Source organism: Microtus ochrogaster, linkage group LG7_11 (genome assembly GCF_000317375.1).
Source record: "Microtus ochrogaster isolate Prairie Vole_2 linkage group LG7_11, MicOch1.0, whole genome shotgun sequence".
In the NCBI taxonomy this organism is placed as follows: domain Eukaryota; kingdom Metazoa; phylum Chordata; class Mammalia; order Rodentia; family Cricetidae; genus Microtus; species Microtus ochrogaster.
In genome coordinates, this window is record NC_022032.1 from 3658865 (window position 1) to 3675893 (window position 17029).

At 39.8% G+C, this 17029-nt stretch overlaps 1 protein-coding gene across 2 annotated transcripts in view; it reads right to left on the reverse strand.

Moving 5' to 3' along the window:
* The window catches only part of Hook3 (hook microtubule tethering protein 3), an 84582-nt gene that overhangs the window by 31567 nt on the left and 35986 nt on the right, over positions 1-17029 (reverse strand). For both annotated transcript variants that reach the window (XM_005362470.3, XM_013352022.2), the window contains exons 6-13: positions 13703-13770; positions 10572-10634; positions 9236-9319; positions 7642-7805; positions 7062-7202; positions 5856-6057; positions 2615-2725; positions 1893-1980 (exon numbers count right to left, since the gene is read on the reverse strand). In XM_005362470.3, coding sequence (XP_005362527.1) covers positions 1893-1980; positions 2615-2725; positions 5856-6057; positions 7062-7202; positions 7642-7805; positions 9236-9319; positions 10572-10634; positions 13703-13770 — 921 coding nt within the window. The remainder of the gene's footprint in view (positions 1-1892; positions 1981-2614; positions 2726-5855; positions 6058-7061; positions 7203-7641; positions 7806-9235; positions 9320-10571; positions 10635-13702; positions 13771-17029) is intronic.

Sequence of the window (17029 nt, forward strand, 5' to 3'; positions counted from 1 at the left end):
AAAGCCACAGAGAAACCCTATCTCGAAAAAACCAAAAAAAAAAAAAATAATAATAATAAAAATAAAAAAATAAAAATGTCACAATTATATTGCTAAATATTCAGGTAGTTCTGCAATTTTATTCTTAGAAACTATTCTTTAATCATCTGGGTACAGTTCTAGAGGAAAAACCTCACAAAAACATTCAACCATGTAGATTTTTATATAGCAAATAATAAACTTGAGCTTAAAAGAGACAGGCTGTTTTTTCTTGACAACATGGGAACTGAGAGTAAAGAGGATAAGGTTCAAGTTAGATTCTAAAAATTCTGAAAAAACTTAATGGAGAGCTGATGAGAAAAAAAGTTAAAGAATTGCATGGGTACAAAGAAGAACCAATTATATTAAGAAATAATGTACATTTGGTGAGGATAACCAGGAATGTATGTATGTATATATGTATGTATGTATGCATGTACGTACATGTTTCTGGATATATTTCTCCCTCTCTCCTTCAGCTAGCACTGGTCATCTATGTTGAGAGGACCGTGGCTACCTGACTAGGGTCTGGAAACAGGCCAAGAGGAGAGAGAAGAAAGAGGTATGACAGCAAGGCCACAGTGGAGTCAGAGCAGAGGGGACTGACAGACAACTGAGGAGTGAGATAAAATTAAGTAGATAGACAAGTTCTTTGTGGGAACAAGGAGAGGAAAACCAAGGATAGTCATGGAAAACTGTTTCAAGGAACTAAAAAGTCAGGGTTTGGTTAAGAGTGAAGCCTGTAGCAGGAATTGCCAGTCACCTACTGTGAGTAAAGAGGGGAAGAGTGCTGTAGGAAGTCTTACAGCTAGTGGTTCCCCGCCCACTGGGCGTGGCCTCTTATAGGACATGAACTGATGTAGAGCATGCGTCCTCCCTTTCTGGTTGCTGGATTCGGTTTCTGTTCTCCGTTCAAGCAGAGGATTCTGATTTGTGAGTTTACCCCTAAAAAAATAACCATCTATTTCTCAATTCTGAGCTAGTGTGGGATTTCTTTTAAGCATCCTTCCACAGAAGAGGGCAAATCCTGAGCCAAGCATTAATCCCTTTGTTTGAGAAAGAACATATATATATGTGGCTTTTGTTTTTCTTAAAAGCTTTTCTTTAAAGAATTCCTAAATCTTTTTTTTTTAAAGATTTATTTTTGTACTTTTTGTGTATGAGTGGTTTGCTTTCACATATTTTCAGTGTACCATGTGCTGTAGTGCTGCAGAAGACAGAAGAGGATGATGGATTCCCTGGTACTGGAGTTACATGGTCTGCCAAGTGGGTCCTGGGAGCTGAACCCAGGTCCTCTGCAAGAATAGCCAGCGCTCTGGAGGAGGCTCTCCAGCCCACATACAAGTTAATGATTTACTTATTTAATTTTTAGTTTTTTTCGAGACAGGATCTCTCTGCAGCTTTGTAGCCTGTCCTGGAACTAGTTCTTGTAGACCAGGCTGACCTCGAACTCAGAGATCTGCCTGCCTCTGCCTCTCAAAGCTCCCAAGAGCTGGGATTAAAGGTGTGCACTACCACCATCACCTGGCTAGATACAAATTTCTTAATGATTTAAAATCCATTCCACTTTTAGCAGGAATCACCAACTTGGAAAGTTTGATATACTTCTAAAGCAGTCATGAGAGATTTTTCAGAATAAGAGTGTCACGTTAAATGATTGTGACTTGTAAACTCAAGAGATTACAAAATTGCTTTAAAGTTGCTAAGTAAACCCAAAGCCCCAACCATAGCCTGCCAAGATCTTGGTTAACAGTTCAAAAATTTCATTCCTTTTCTTTTGTTGGGCCATCTGTCTGTGCAATCATCTTAAAGTGAAGCCAACACCTTTGCTGACTTTCCGAGCCAGACTCCTGGAGTTACAGGGGCTTTTTTACCTTGAGTGGTGAGCTGCCCCTCCTGAGCCTGGACACAACGGAGCTCTTCAATGGTTTCCTTCAGAGAATCCCTTTCTGTTCTTAGCCGCTAAAGTAACATAAAGCAAAGGTCAGCTCTACAGATTTACTAAGCAGTAATCGAGGCCTTATCCAGGAAGAAGATAAACAGTGGACATGCATGGGCTTATTTTTAGTTTTGATCTTTTATGGAGATCATGGGAGTAGAAACAGATGAAAACGATTATCTTTTTTATCTTCTATCTTTACAATACCAAGTATCTATTATTACATGGTAATACACATTCATGTTAAGCATGAGACACAAAGCTAATTAGTCCATCCTTAACTATGTTCTTAACATTCTTTTCATTCAATAAAGAGTCAGGATGAAGACTAAATACTCATAAACTGTGAAAAGCAGAAATAATGCTAAACAACAGTGCAGCAGTGTCCTCCATACTAGTCACACAGCAAACAGAAGGGCTATACATAGAGGAAGTCAACAGAAGAAGTAAAGAGAGACCAATGATACAAATATATGTATATTAGAGAAATAAGAATTGGAGTAAAACTAGTCCTAGCTTTTATTTATTTCTGAGAAAAAGAGAAAAATTGTGACTTAAAAGTAGAACAATTAAAAGAAGGAATTAATACAGTCAAAAATTAAATTTCAGTCTTAATGTTAGCACTTCTGAAAAACAAAATGCCCATTACATACTCACATCTTTTTCTTTCTGAAGACCATCAACTTTTTCTTTTAGCCGCTTATATTCAAAATCTAATTTATCTGCTTTCTTTGATTCATCGGATAATCTATTTTGCAGCTCTACAACCTGATACAAAATACATAAATTATATAAAAATGTTAATTTTTATAATTTGAAACATTAGAAATGATCACAAGGTGGTAGAATATAGCTCAATGGTAGAACGCATGCTTGTTAGCGTGCACAAAGCCTTAAATTCAATCCCCAGCATGCCCTCCCCCAACTAAACAAAACTAAAAAAAACCATTATTTTCTTCTACAGGTTTATGAAAACTCTATTCCCACCATACTTGACTAAACGTTATACAATCCATCAGTCTAACAGAAGGGAGAGAACTAGGAACTAAAATCTGCATAGGTAAGAGAGGCTCCTAAACTAGAGTCATCTAGAACAAAGGTATCAATTATCAGAGGGCCTTCATTTCTAGCAAAAACACTGAGAAGCAAAGAAGCAGGAAGGAAAGATAGGAAATGCTCAATTACATAGCTAATCTTATAAGAGGCTAAAACCCCTGTGGGAAGTTCATGCAGATAATGTGGATAATGAGAGGTGCCAATGCCAATAACAGGAACCTAGAGCTTTGAGTATAACAGGAATCAAGTGGTCATTAAATAGTCCTGGCTGTAAAGAGTAAGGAGAAAAAAAGATCAGTCTGGGTATGGAGGTGCATACGTTTAATCCCAGCACTCAAGAGGCAGCGTTAGGCAGATCTCTGTAAACTCCTGACACGCCGGGGCTACGTGTGTCTCAGGGGGAAGGGAGGGATAGATGGAGGGAAGAAGAAAGGAAGATCCATCAGCAGGCAAGAAAAATGAGTGCTCTGGAGTTAAAAGGAAATACCTTGGAAAAGTGTAACCCTGGCCAGCTGATATTTAGATGTGTGTTTTCACACTTGTTTGTCTGGGGAATGCAAACACAGGAAGAGAAGTGGTTCTGTATGCTAATGCTGGAAAACATGGCTTGAGGAAACAAAAACTGACTGGAGAAAAACTGCAATTCAGAGCCATCACAATTCCTCAAAGAACCAATGAAAAAGCAAGACTGAAATTATACAGATAATGAGAAAAAGCTGCAATTAATCAAGGTCTATTACCAACAATTACAGTTTTATAAGTTCAGCAAAGATTTCAGGTTGAAACTGTCAAATATAACACATCCACTAGATTTACAGGAGTGGATGTCTGGGATCCCAGCACTCATCAGGCCATGGCACAGGCTGTGCTGCAGGGCAAGTCCAGTTAAGGTACACAGGAAGACCCTGTCTCAAAAATACTGGAGGTGAAGGATATTGTTCAGTAGGAGAACGCTTGCCCAGCACACACATGGTCCTGGGGTTCTTCCTTAGACAGGAGATGCAGGGGAAGAAGTACACATTTTATGAACATGAGACTGTGAGGGCCAGCCATGACAATCTAAGTCTGGGCAGAAAGGAAGTTCTTAACTTCCTTCAACCATCATCACCTGGGACTCTGGCCATCCATGAATTTAAACGGAGTCTGGAGTCTCAATAGTTTACCCTGAGACAATGCCTGGCAGGCCCAGATTACCAACTCCCACCCAAGAGCAGACCATTTAAAGAAAATTCCTGGCATTCCAAGCACTGTAGATAGAAACACCTGCCAGCACTTCACCAGGACACCCCTAGACAGATGTCAGCCAATCAGGGGTCCTGAACCTCAGAGACGCCTCACCCCCACCTTTACTACTATAAAAACCCAATTCTAATTGAGCTCGGGGCTCTCCAGATATTCCAATATGTTGGTCTTGTGGAGAGACCGGAGAGACCGAGTTTGCAAACTTGATTAAAATAAAGGCTCTTTGCTTTTACATATGGGACTTGGTCTCCTTTGTTTGCTTTTGTGGGGACCCACGGATTTGGGCATAAGAAGACCATGACCAGAGCAACCACACACAGAGAACTTGCAGAAAGAAAAATATCATTAAAAAAAGTATTAATAATATGATTGTGAATAGGCACAGAGAATTGGTATTCTATGCAGTTTGTTATAATATTTCTAGATATACATTTTCTCTTAATTCTAAATTAGATATGCTTTATTAGTTCCAAAAATGTTAAGTGATTTTCCCTTCAAATAATATTCTACATTTCTTTCTACTTTCCCCTCTAGATATATTGCTGCTTATTTCATATTGGATATGTTTTAAGAACAAGTATTTTTTTGGCTATACTTTTGAGTAATTTCAATCCATATTAAAATTCAGTATTTCAGGAAGTTCCTTAAGTTTGCCATATAATTGAAACTTTTATAATAGAGCACTGGGAGAAAATATATCAACCAAGGAAATTTGGAAACCACTCATGATGTACGGATTTAAGGCTTTTGCTCAATAGTCTGATGATCTGAGTTTGTTATCCAGAACCCACATGGTGAAAGGAGAGAGCAGATTCCTGCAGGTTGTCCTAGGACCTCCATATGTATGTTAAGTCACACCTATGCCCCCAGCAACCAAATAAATAAAGTGTAATAAAAAGAAAATAAATAAGCCGGGCGTTGGTGGCGCACACCTTTAATCCCAGCACTCGGGAGGCAGAGGCAGAGGCAAGCGGATCTCTGTGAGTTCGAGACCAGCCTGGTCTACAAGAGCTAGTTCCAGGACAGGCTCCAAAACCACAGAGAAACCCTGTCTTGAAAAAAAAAAAAAGAAAGAAAATAAATATAAAAACAGTTAAGAATCATGCAGCGGTTAGGTAAGAATGACCTCTACCGGCTCACATATTTGAATGCTTAGTCACCAGGAAGTGGAATTCTTGAAAGATTAGAAGGAATAAGAGAAAGTGTGTCACCAGGGGTGGGGGTGGGGTGGGGTAGGCTGTGGGGTTTCAGAAGCTCAAGCCAGGCCCAGTGGCCCCCTATCTGTTCCTGCTGCCTGCAGATCAGGATGCAGAACTCTCAGCTACTTCTCCAGCACCATGTCTGCCTGTAAGCCACCATGCTCCCCACCACGATGATAATGGGCTAAACCTCAGGAACTGCAAGCCCCTAATTAAATGCTTTTTTTTTTTTTTTTGTAGGAGTTGCCTGGTAATAGTGTCTCTTCACAGTGACTAAGACAAATCACAAAAATAAAACTTGGCTTTCACTTGATTTTGGCCAAAAACCCTGGAAGTGACAAAGTTTTCAAAAGCTGTGTGTTGTGGAGTCGCCCAGAAGAATTCCGCTTGTGTTCTCTTACCTGCCTCTTGTATGTCTCAAGCTGACCTCGGGCTGCATTAGCCTTTCTTAATTCTTCCTCCAGACTGACAGTGTTCTGCATGTATATAGTATTTTTTTCTTCTAAGAGTTTAACCTGCCGCCTCAAATCCCCAAGGTCTTCCAGCTTCTTCTTGTAAGATTCGACTTGACCTTCTAGTTTGGATACTTTATCAGAAGAGTGTCTGAAAGAAGACGGGAAATTTGTCAGAAATAGTCCACAGCTGTAAAGCTGTTTCAGACAGAGTTCAAACAGGAGACAATATCAGGACTTAACATGTATTAAATCATAAAATCTAAAGTGAATCTAGGTGTTTTTTTTATGTTAAGAAAAACAATTATAACCTAAATTATGAAAAATATGTCACTAAGAATGTCTAAAATGTAAATAAAGTCATCAGGAGGGTAACCAGCAAAATCACACTTAGCAGAAAAATAAAATAAATTGTGGAATGTTCAAATGATTTGGCAATTACTATGATACCAATGAACCCCAGCTAAAATTTCAGTAGAGAAATGGAGATAGAGAATGGCAAATTTTAGGGGCTTGAGGAAACTGTAAATTTAACATATGTAGTCTTTGGGTGTGACTGCAAGGAGGCCCGGAGAGTCAACCATGTGCAGATGCTTTCCTCTTGGTGGCAGGACTCAAGCCATCTAGCGATGGGGTGTGGTGGGCAGCAGACAGATGGGAAAGCGTCATAAAAACATTTAACAACTATGAGAGAAGAGGGAGACAGGGCTATATACTATGAGGGGTGGGCCAGGGGTAAGAGAAAAAGATCCCTAATACGTAATAGGACTACATTATAGAACTAGGTGATTTATTCTAAAAACAAAAAGGGATCCCAAAGAGGATGAGGCTGTGAAAGAAATAGAATGGCGAACAGTGAGGTACTATACAGAGAATACTTGACAGTATTTAAGACAAAGACTAAGGGCCTGGAGGGCTCAGAATCAAAGAAGAGTAGCAAGAAGTAAAAGTTAGTTCTGGGTAAGTGAAGTGATGGCCACAAGTACATAGCATTTACCTGATATTTGTCCTCAACTCAAGTGTTAATAGAGCCTCTTAGCTATTCACCGAAACTTTAAATACATGTGTGCTCACAAATGCCAGAGTTTGTAACATCTGCAATGGAGCTCTTCTGGATGGCAGTGGATCTGATATTCCTGAAGGGAAACCGTTTACCTGAGAACGTCTATTTCATCCTTTAGAGACTGAGCTTCATCTGCCAAGGTGGTTAGCTCATCATTCTGCTGCCGAAGCTCAGAGATTTCCTTTTCTAACTCTTCACAGCGTATCCGATAATCATCTTTTGCTGCTTCTAGTCTGTAACCAAAACAAGATAAACACTATTCAGTGGCTCGTAATTCTACTTAGAGAAGACAAAGCATGTGGACACTCTTCTTGACTCGTCTTTCTCCTCTGCAGTCACAACCACACACGTCACATCTGTCATGTGATTCACATGGACTGGGATTAAAGGTGTAAGCAACCACCACCTGGTTCTGTTTCTCTTTGCAACTGGATCAAGCTAGAGTAGCCCAAGGTGGCCTTGAACTCACTGAGGTCCTTTGCCTTGGTCTCTGTGCTGGGATTAAAGGTGTGACCGCTGTCTGGCCTCTATGGCTAACTAGTGGCTTAAGCACTCTGATCTTCAGACACATTTTATCTGTTAAGATTACAAACAAAATATCCTGGCTCCCTCTATTAGCTTTAAAAGACTGTTAAAAATTTAAAACATAGGTTGTAATGAATGGTCTTTTACCGGAATGTTTCCTCTTGCAGCTGCTCTAACTGAGTCTGAAGTTGCAAATGTCTTCTTCCTGCTGGACTGTTGGGATCTTCTATAGAATCTGATTGATTGAGTCGTTCCATTAGTATCTGATTTTCTGCCAATAAACTACTTTTCTCCTCCTGCAGTGCTGCAACCTGTTGGAATTAGAACAATGGTTATTCAACTCAGACTCTTGTGAATTACCATTATGAATTAAAGCATCTGTCTGATTATTTATTTTTGAGATAGCCCTTACAGATCTAGAACTCACTATGCAGACCAGGCTGGCCTCTGTCTGTTGTAGATCTGTCTGCTGAGTGCTACCTCACTTGAACAATTAATCTCTATTGTAAACATCTAGATTATTTCAAATGTTATTCATACAAAGTAATATATAAGAGTAAAATTTTTCAAAGTTAATTTCTATTTATTTTGAGATAGAATCTTGCTACATTGTTCAGGTACTTCCAATTCTTGGACTCAAGTGATCCTCCTGCATCAGCCTCCCAAGTGGCTGAGATTACAGGTCTAGGCCATCATACTTGGCTTTACTTCACCAATGATATACAGATGGTAAATAAACACACAGAAAGATAATCATCAATAGTCGCCAAGTAAATGCAAATTGAAGGTACAAAATATCAATTCAACTCTCATGACGATGGATAAAATTTAAAAAGATTGAACCAACTGTTGGCAAAGATGAAAATAAAGTCTCAGATACTTGTGGTAAGAATACAAACTACATGGGGCTGGAGAGATGGCTCAGTGGTTAAGAGGACTGGCTGTTCTTCCACAGGTCGTGAGTTCAATTCCCAGCAACCACATGGTGGGTCACACAACCATCTGTAATGAGATCTGGCACCCTCTTCTGGTGTGCCAGCATACATGGAGGCAGAATGTTGTATACATAATAAATAAATCTTAAATAAAAAAAAAAAAAAGAATACAAACTACAAGGCCAGCCTGGTCTACAGAGTGTGTTCCAGGATAGCCAGTGCTACACAAAGAATACAAACATTTCAAATACTTTGGACGACATCAATCCTCTGGACCCACAGAAAAAGCCAGATGCTGCCATGCATGCTTACAGTCCCATGAGGGACTGTGACAGGTAGATCCTGGAGCTTGCTGCCCAGCCAGCCTAGCAAAACTGTGGGCGTCAAGTTTGTGGAGAGACCCTGTCTCAAGTGAATATGGTGGGCAGTAAGAGAGCAGAACAGCAAGACATTCAACATTTCCCTCTACCTTCTCAGGCACAGGTAAAATACCACAGTGCCCTGCAACACACACAAACAAAAAGACTCCCACCCATATGGAAAGTGTGAAAGCGAGTTCACTGGCACAATATGAAGAGTCAAGCACTTTTCTTTATTTCTTCTGGAATTTAACATTCAGTTATAATGAGTTTAATTAAATTCCAGAAAAGACCGGTAACATCTTTATACAGCATACTCTTCTAAATCAGAACCCTACTTGCTTGTTTTTCTTTTTTGTCTTATAGGTTATACTGCAGTGAAGCTGACCATGTGACAGTCCCCAGCACATTTGGTAGTATGTGTGGTGCACACACAGAACTTCTCACCTGCATATCCAATTCATGGCACCTTTGAGCAATTTCTTCCTTTGCTGACAAAGCTTCGTTTAGTTCCTCTGTAGTTTTCTTCAACTAGTTAGAAACAAGCAAAATTTCACTTTAAAGTAAAGTTACATAGGTGTAACACAGAATTAAAACATTTTTATTTCTTGGGAGGTAGTGTAGGAAAATCAAGAACCTCTTGGTAAAGATGGAAAATAAGTCACTTATTTTTCTTTTGTTTTTGGGTTTTGCTAAGACAAGATCTCACTATATAGCTCAGACTGCCTGAAATTCCCTACATATACCAGAAAGAATGGCCTCAAACTCAGAGTTTGGCCTCATGAGTGCAGGGATTGGTAAGTATGCCACTATACCTGGATTATTCTGATTCTTAACATCAAATATTTCCACGTATATTCCCTTATTATAATAAATTCTAAGTTAGCAAATTATAAAAACACTGATTAAAATAAAATTTTGTGTCTTTATTTCATATATATAAACCTCTGTCTAATAAAGATACCCAAAAATGTACCCACAATAGCAAAGAAACAACACCACAAATAGAAAGGCAAATTTTAACTTAGATTAAAATTATATCATATCCAAAGACTTTCTTACACAACATTGAGAAACCCTGAGCCAAAAATAAGAGAAAGCAAAAGATACAAAGTTCTGCTCATGCAGAATACTGTAAACTAAAAATTGACTATAACAGCATTTCATGCTTAAAAATACATAGCAAAGTTCTTTTCAAATACAGTTGTACCTAGCCAAGTGTGGTAGCACACTCCTTTAATCCCAACACTTAGGAGTCAGAGACAGGTTGATCTCTGTGAGTTTGAGGCCAGCCTGGTCTATGCAGCAAGAATAAGAATAATATAAAAAGAAAATAATGACTAGAAAAGAGGGACTATCACAAATTAAATTTGTTTTAAAGTGGGCTATGCAATACTACCATATTTTTTTCTGTACCACATTAATTCATTTCTCTGGGTGTGTGCATGTGTGTACACACATGCTCACCAGAGTGTGCATACCAAAGTCAGGACAATAACGTATTGTGTCCAACTGGTTCCTGGGGAAAGAACTTAGTTCATCATACTTGCCAGCAAGTGTCTTTCCCTGCTGAGCCACCTCACTGGTTCATGCAGTACTACTTTTACTACAAAGTCTAAGCTTAATTATAATGTATAATATCAATTAGCTTAAGTTCTTAAATTTAGGCAAAATATGAAGTATTTTATCAATGTATTCCATAAGCAATTTCAGCTGCGTTCTTCTCACTAATACTTGAAATTCACCTGCCTCAACTGTTTCATAAATAAAGACAATTATATACCTGACGATCCAGATCAGCATAGGCATCATTTCCAGCAGAGACAGGAGACTCTTTACTCATTAGCTGAAATTAAGATTTAAACCATTATGAGGCAAAAGACATTCTTGGCAATACAACAAAATGAGCACCCAGAAACTACTAAAGCAATAAGAAATTAAAGCACATAAGCAAGCAACTGTTTTCTGTAATTAATTTTTCTGACTGTTTTTCACTCCAAGTGATGTCTACACTTAAAATTAAACATGTGAAATCTGGTGCTCATTTTCTCTGAGAGCTCTAGTTGTAAGAATCAAGCATAACTTATTCTTAACACTGTGTTAGGAGCATGGCTAGACATTTAAAAACAGGGACTTTTCAATAATAAGAGCGACACCAAGTACTTCTTTCATGCTAAATAATCAGTGTGGAAAGGGGGTCATGTTCTCCTGTGGTATGCCCACTGTTACGCTGGCCATGCTCCACCTGCACTCCTGCAAACAATCCTAATTAACAGTGGGTCACAAAACAGCTGCAGCAACAAAACCCCCAAAGTTATGAAAACAGGAAAGGGATTTGCTGGGAAAGGGTTCAGTGAGAGAAGAATCAGAGAGTGTAATCGGGGTACAGGGTGTCAAAGGATCAAAATGTATTCATGTATAAAACCATCAAAGGATAATTATATAGCAATATATAAAATCTGTACAGTGTTCAGAGAGAATATATCTAACTCAAAGGTGGGGAGAAGGAGACATATAGTTTTCTCTTCTTCTTCTTCTCCTGTCTTCTTCCTTATCACAACACAGCAGCTACTGCTCTAGGAAAAGCTAGACATCCGTTCTAAATGCACCTTCTCTCATCTCAGAGGCATTTTATCTGATTTTATGCAGACCCACTCCTCAGCTTCACTGAGCTCCCAGTGCGATCTTGCTTTACTATTGCCAGCTTTCTTGCTTATTATTCTTAGACTTTATAGTTTACAGTTTAATTCTCTTTCTTTTGCTAACATCTTCTTTGGGGACTTTCTCCCCTTACATTAGGACTAAAGCTCTAGCTTTTGTGAATGTGCTTGTTTCCTCCTCTTCTTGTTAAGACATGGTTTCTTATGAACCAGACTGGCTTTGAATTCCCCATGTAGCTGAGAATGACTTGAGCTTCTTTTTTAAAAGAATTATTTTGTTTATTTAAAAAATGAAAGACTACATGATGTACATGAGTGTTTGTCTACATGTACGTCTGTGCATCACATGCATTCCTGTTACTTATGGAGGCCAGAAGAAGGCAGTTGGATCCCCCTAGGACTACAGTTCCAGACAGTTTTGAGCCATCACAGGACTGCTGGGAATCAAACCCTGGTCCTGCAGAAGAGCAGTCAGTGCTCTTAACCACGTAGCCATCTCTTCAGCCCCCTTTCAATCCTTTTCTAATTCTCATCCTGCTTAACTCCTTGATTGCATAAAATCCCACTCCCAGGTGAGATTTTTTTCTATGGCCCAATCTACAAAACCAGTAGCACTTCTTCCCCTTTTTCTTCACCACAGGAAATTCTTCCTATCCAAAGGCACTATGGCTACCTAGGCTCTTCATGTAGTCTCTTACAAGCTCCCCCAAAGCCCTGTTCAATGTATTACCAGTCTTGTTGCTTATAAAACCTTCAGTCAGGTGGTGATGGTACACACCTTTAATCCCAACACATGAAAGAGGTAGGAAGATCTCTGAGTTTGAGGCCAGCCTGGTCTACAGAGTGAGTTCTAGGACAGCCAGTGCTACACAAAGAAACCCTGTCTCATAAAAGAACAAAAAACAAAACCCAAAACCATTAACCTTGATCTCTTTTTCTTGTGTGCTCTTCCTATCAACATCTAATTAGTAAAAAAGACTCCTTGAATAGCTATTCTTGGGCTGAGATATAGCTCCCTAGTAGAGCATACTTGAGGACCTGGGTTTGATCTCTAGTACCATCTGCTACCCCAGGCCCCTGAATTACTAAACTTCAAGTGATACTTCTCTAAAACATAGAACAGCAATGGCCAACAAAGGCATAAAAGGATGCTCATTATTACCAGTCACTATGGAAATACAAAACAAGCAAACAAACACAGTAAATACAAAGTACTACTTATATTTACCAGGAAAGCAATCCCATAATTCCATTTCTGGATACTGAGGCTCTTTCAGATCACAATGGGGTAATATACCCAATACCTAGTTTCCTAAGTTAAAATGCATTGAACACATCTAACCTACTGGATAAACAGATTCACAACATGCCACTCTCTTGAATATTGCTAACCTTTATGACTAAGTAGCTAGATTCCAGAAAATGTAGCACACTGCTGCTGCTACAACATCATGTAGGTCTTTTTCCTTTCCCTGGACTTTCTCCCCTCTCTGCAGGGTCTCATTTAGGCTGACCTTGAATTGGCAGGCCCTTGATTTCTCCCTCCTGAGTGCTAAAATGACAGACATTCACCAGACCAGCACAGCCAGCAGGTCTTGCTTTCCGTTTGCTTGTTGGACTCATCTCTCTTCTTACTGCACCTCATCCTTCCAAATCCAGTCTCACTCCTCTGACTGGCCTTATTTAATGTCCCCCCAAAGCTGTTCCCTGTTCTATATTCTTCCCCCACTCCACGGTACTTTTAAAACAATATGAATTCTTTGTGACCGTTTTCTCTCTGAGACTCTCAGAGGGAGACACACTATCAGAGAGCATATCAGAGAGCATATCAGAGAGCACTATCAGAGAGCACTATCAGAGAGCATTCTTAGTAGCTGCCTCAGTCTCTAGTGAACATAAGGTTTGAACTGTTTGCTAAATCAATAAATTCAATATCCACACAAAAGACACAATGTACTTAAAACTTAATTAGAATACAGGTTATACATAATAAAAAGAGATTTGTTTTGTTTTTTCAAAACAGGGCTTCTCTTTGTAACAACCCTGTCTATTCTGGAACTCAATCTGTAGACCAGGCTAGGCTCAAACTCACAGAAATCCATCTGCTTCTGCCTTCCAAGTGCTGGGATTAAAGTTGTGCACCACCACTGCCCAACAAAAATAGAATTATTTCTTAAAACCATTCTCTCTTGCCTGAGCTCTTCTTTTCTCCTTTAATTCGTCACGAATGAGTGCAGAGCTCTCATCAACGTACCTCTTGAATGGCTGTCATGACAACATGCTGAACAGACTCCTCCATCATCATAATGGCTTGAATGTACTCTGAAAACAAGAATAACCTGGAATGTCACTGTTCAAGTTAAAAGATGGTCAAGACTTGAAGTTTAATACTCTATAAACCCTTGCAAGCAGTTTTCTGTGTTCGGATTCTTCCTCAGAATCCCCTGTTCATGGCTACTCTGCCCCAAATGTGTGCCACAGGTGAGCAAAGTCTGAACACTGAACAGCACTAGCTGTTTCCCAAAAGACATTCTGTTCTTGCTTCACATGTGTTCATTTGGTTGAGACTGGGTCTTGTAGCTGCCCTCCACTCACTCTGAATCCTAGGTTAGCCTTGAACTTGTGATCTTCCTGCCTTATCTCTCAGAGCACTTGGATTATGGGGATCTATGGTCACACTTGGCTCCTCTCACCTTTTCCTGCAAAGCTGATGCTGTACGCAAAGGTCGGGGAACAGAGCTTCGGCATGAGTACACATTAGCGTAAGTCAGGCCCAAAGTCAGGGCAAAAAAGGACCACATCACCTTTTCTACACTCTGAAGGTCGACGTTTTGATTATCCTTTGTGACAATGTAAAAATACTCTGGTCTTATGTGACATCAAAGCACTAAGTTATATAAATTCTCAAGTTTGTTTACTATAGAAAGAAATAACTATAACAAATTTAAGACAGACACTGAACCCGTAATGAAGCTACTATATGCTCCTGGGCTTTAAACTACTATCCTGCATCTTTATATGAAAAGAAGAACCACATTATTCTCAATTTCACCCAGGCCCAAACCAGGAGGGTCTCAGTAAAGTCACTCTAGAAGTAATAACTTTTTCCTCTGACACAGCCCTGTTAATAGTTCTCATTATTTTCAGATCCAAAAATGGATGACAGAAGTATTACATCAATGGACATGACAGGCACCCTAAAGTTATAGTACAGAGGCTCTTACATATGAAATGTACGACATTACCATTAGACCTATCTACTGGAATGCTGAACATAAGCCTCTCCCCAGCAGATAACCTGGTTTTTGTTTTAAGTATTTTAACAATACCATTGTGATACATGACATCAAACACAAGAACTAGCAAGTCTAGGATGATTGTCAGGTCCTCAATATCAAAGACTATGAATGAGCATGGAAGAGAAGACACCATGGCACTGGTATGGGGAAGGCAGGCTTAATGGCAACTACTGGGAATGAGGTGAGCAACAGTAAAAAGAGGTCAGACATTAGTAGGTATGAGAGGGGAAGCGTTAGTTAAGAAGCGGTGTTGCCACGTCAAGGCCCTTCCCCGCGAACACCGTAAAGTACTAAATGATAAGATGGTGATGACAGCTAAATTAATATGCACTACTTTAAACCTTAAAGTTAAAAATATAATTATGTATGATTATTTGGTACATACCCATGAGGCATTGCTAGAGAATGAGGCATACAATGTAAGGAGACTTACCCTCAATTTTATCTGTTCCAAATTTTTTCAGTATGATTTAATACAAAGAATTGAAGGCTTAAAGGCTGAAGAAATATGTTTTCCCACCCTATATCTAGCCCATTCATTACAATTAAGAAATTTGGCAAATTCTGTAATATTTATAAGTCCTAACCTTCTAATCTATAAAAGGTATTTTTTTGTTCTGTTATTGTTTAGTAGAGTAGCAGACTGAAGGCACACACCATGGCTGGTGAGATGGCTCAATAAGTAAAGGTGCTTGCCAAGCATGTTGGGGAACTGCACTTTGACCCCAGGATCCAGAGTGGAAAGAATGAACTGACTTTCACAAAATGCCCACTGACCTCCACATGCACTCCGTGACACAGGTTGTGCTCCCCATAAATAAATGTTAAAAAAAAAAAACAACTCAGGCATGCCTTTAATCCCAGCACTCAGAAGGCAGAGGCATATGGATCTCTGTGAGTTCAAGGCCAGCCTGGTCTACAGAGTAAGTTCTAGGACAGCCAAAGCTGATGCTTCACAGAGAAACCCTGTCTCAGAAAATCAAAAAGAAAAAAAATGTTAAAGAAAAATCCTACCAACCCCTAACAAACCCAAAATACACAGTTGATGTTATTATCAGTGTGCCTTCTACTATTTTTTAATGATTTCTTCTCTTTTATTTTTTAAAGAAAACAAACTATCTTTTTTCATTTTATATACTAATCGCAGTTTCTACTCCCTCCCATCCTCCTATTCCCTCTGCCTACCTCCACCCCAGCCCCCCATCCACTCCTCAGAGACGGTAAGGCACATTGCTGTGGGAAAGGTTCAAGGCCCTCCCTACTATATCTAAGCTGAGCAAGGAATCATCCAAAGAGAATAGGTTCCCAAAAAGCCAGTATAAGCAGTATGGATAAATCCTTGTGCCACTGCCAGTGGCCCTGCAGTCTGCCCAGCCATACAACTGTCACTCACACTCTAGTTTGGACCTATGCTGGTTCCTTCTCTGTCTGGCTGGAGCTGCAACTCCCATTAGCTCCAGCCCTATCAGGGACCTGACCTCTTTGCTAATATTCTCACTCCTCCCACTCTTCAGCTGGACTTCAGGAGCTCAGCCCAGTGCTCCGCTGCGGTGTGCCTTCTACCATTAATCTGTCTTAAAATTTACAACTATTTTATTTGCCCCAATTAGAGGTCAAAAAAGACAAACAAATACATATAGTCAAGCTCTCATCTACTGTTTTAAAATTTTCCAATTGGAAACAATGGCTAAATACAAAACAAATGTGGACAGTTTCATTCAGTCTTCATAACTAAGAGATTTTGGAGATAAGGACAAAGGCAGAGACCATCTCATCCACAGGTAGGTAGTCGATTACTGAAGCACACTTCTGAGAGCCCCTACTCTGTAGGGGAGACCCAGCCAATCACCCGCTAGCAGGGGGCAGGGTCCCCAGAGGATATTTTTTACTTACAAAGATTGCGGGCATGCTCCCAGCCTTCCGCTTTCCTGTTCTCCGCGGGAACCTGTGGTTCTGTAAGTCTATTTCCCCATTAAAGCTGTATATATTATTACAATCTGTCTGCATTCATTTACGCCGCTACACTACTCTATCTACCTACACAATGCATTCACAGTGACAATTAATGATTAACAATTAAGAGGCTCACTTACATGATTCTTAGCTCTCCACTGTATTCCTGACCCCAGAGAATACTGCAAATATGGGTGAGAGATTAAGAATCCTGTTCAAGCTGGGCGGTGGTGACGCACGCCTTTAATCCCAGCACTCGGGAGGCAGAGGCAGGTGGATTCTGTGAGTTCGAGGCCTGGCTGGTCTACAAGAGCTAGTTCCAGGACAGG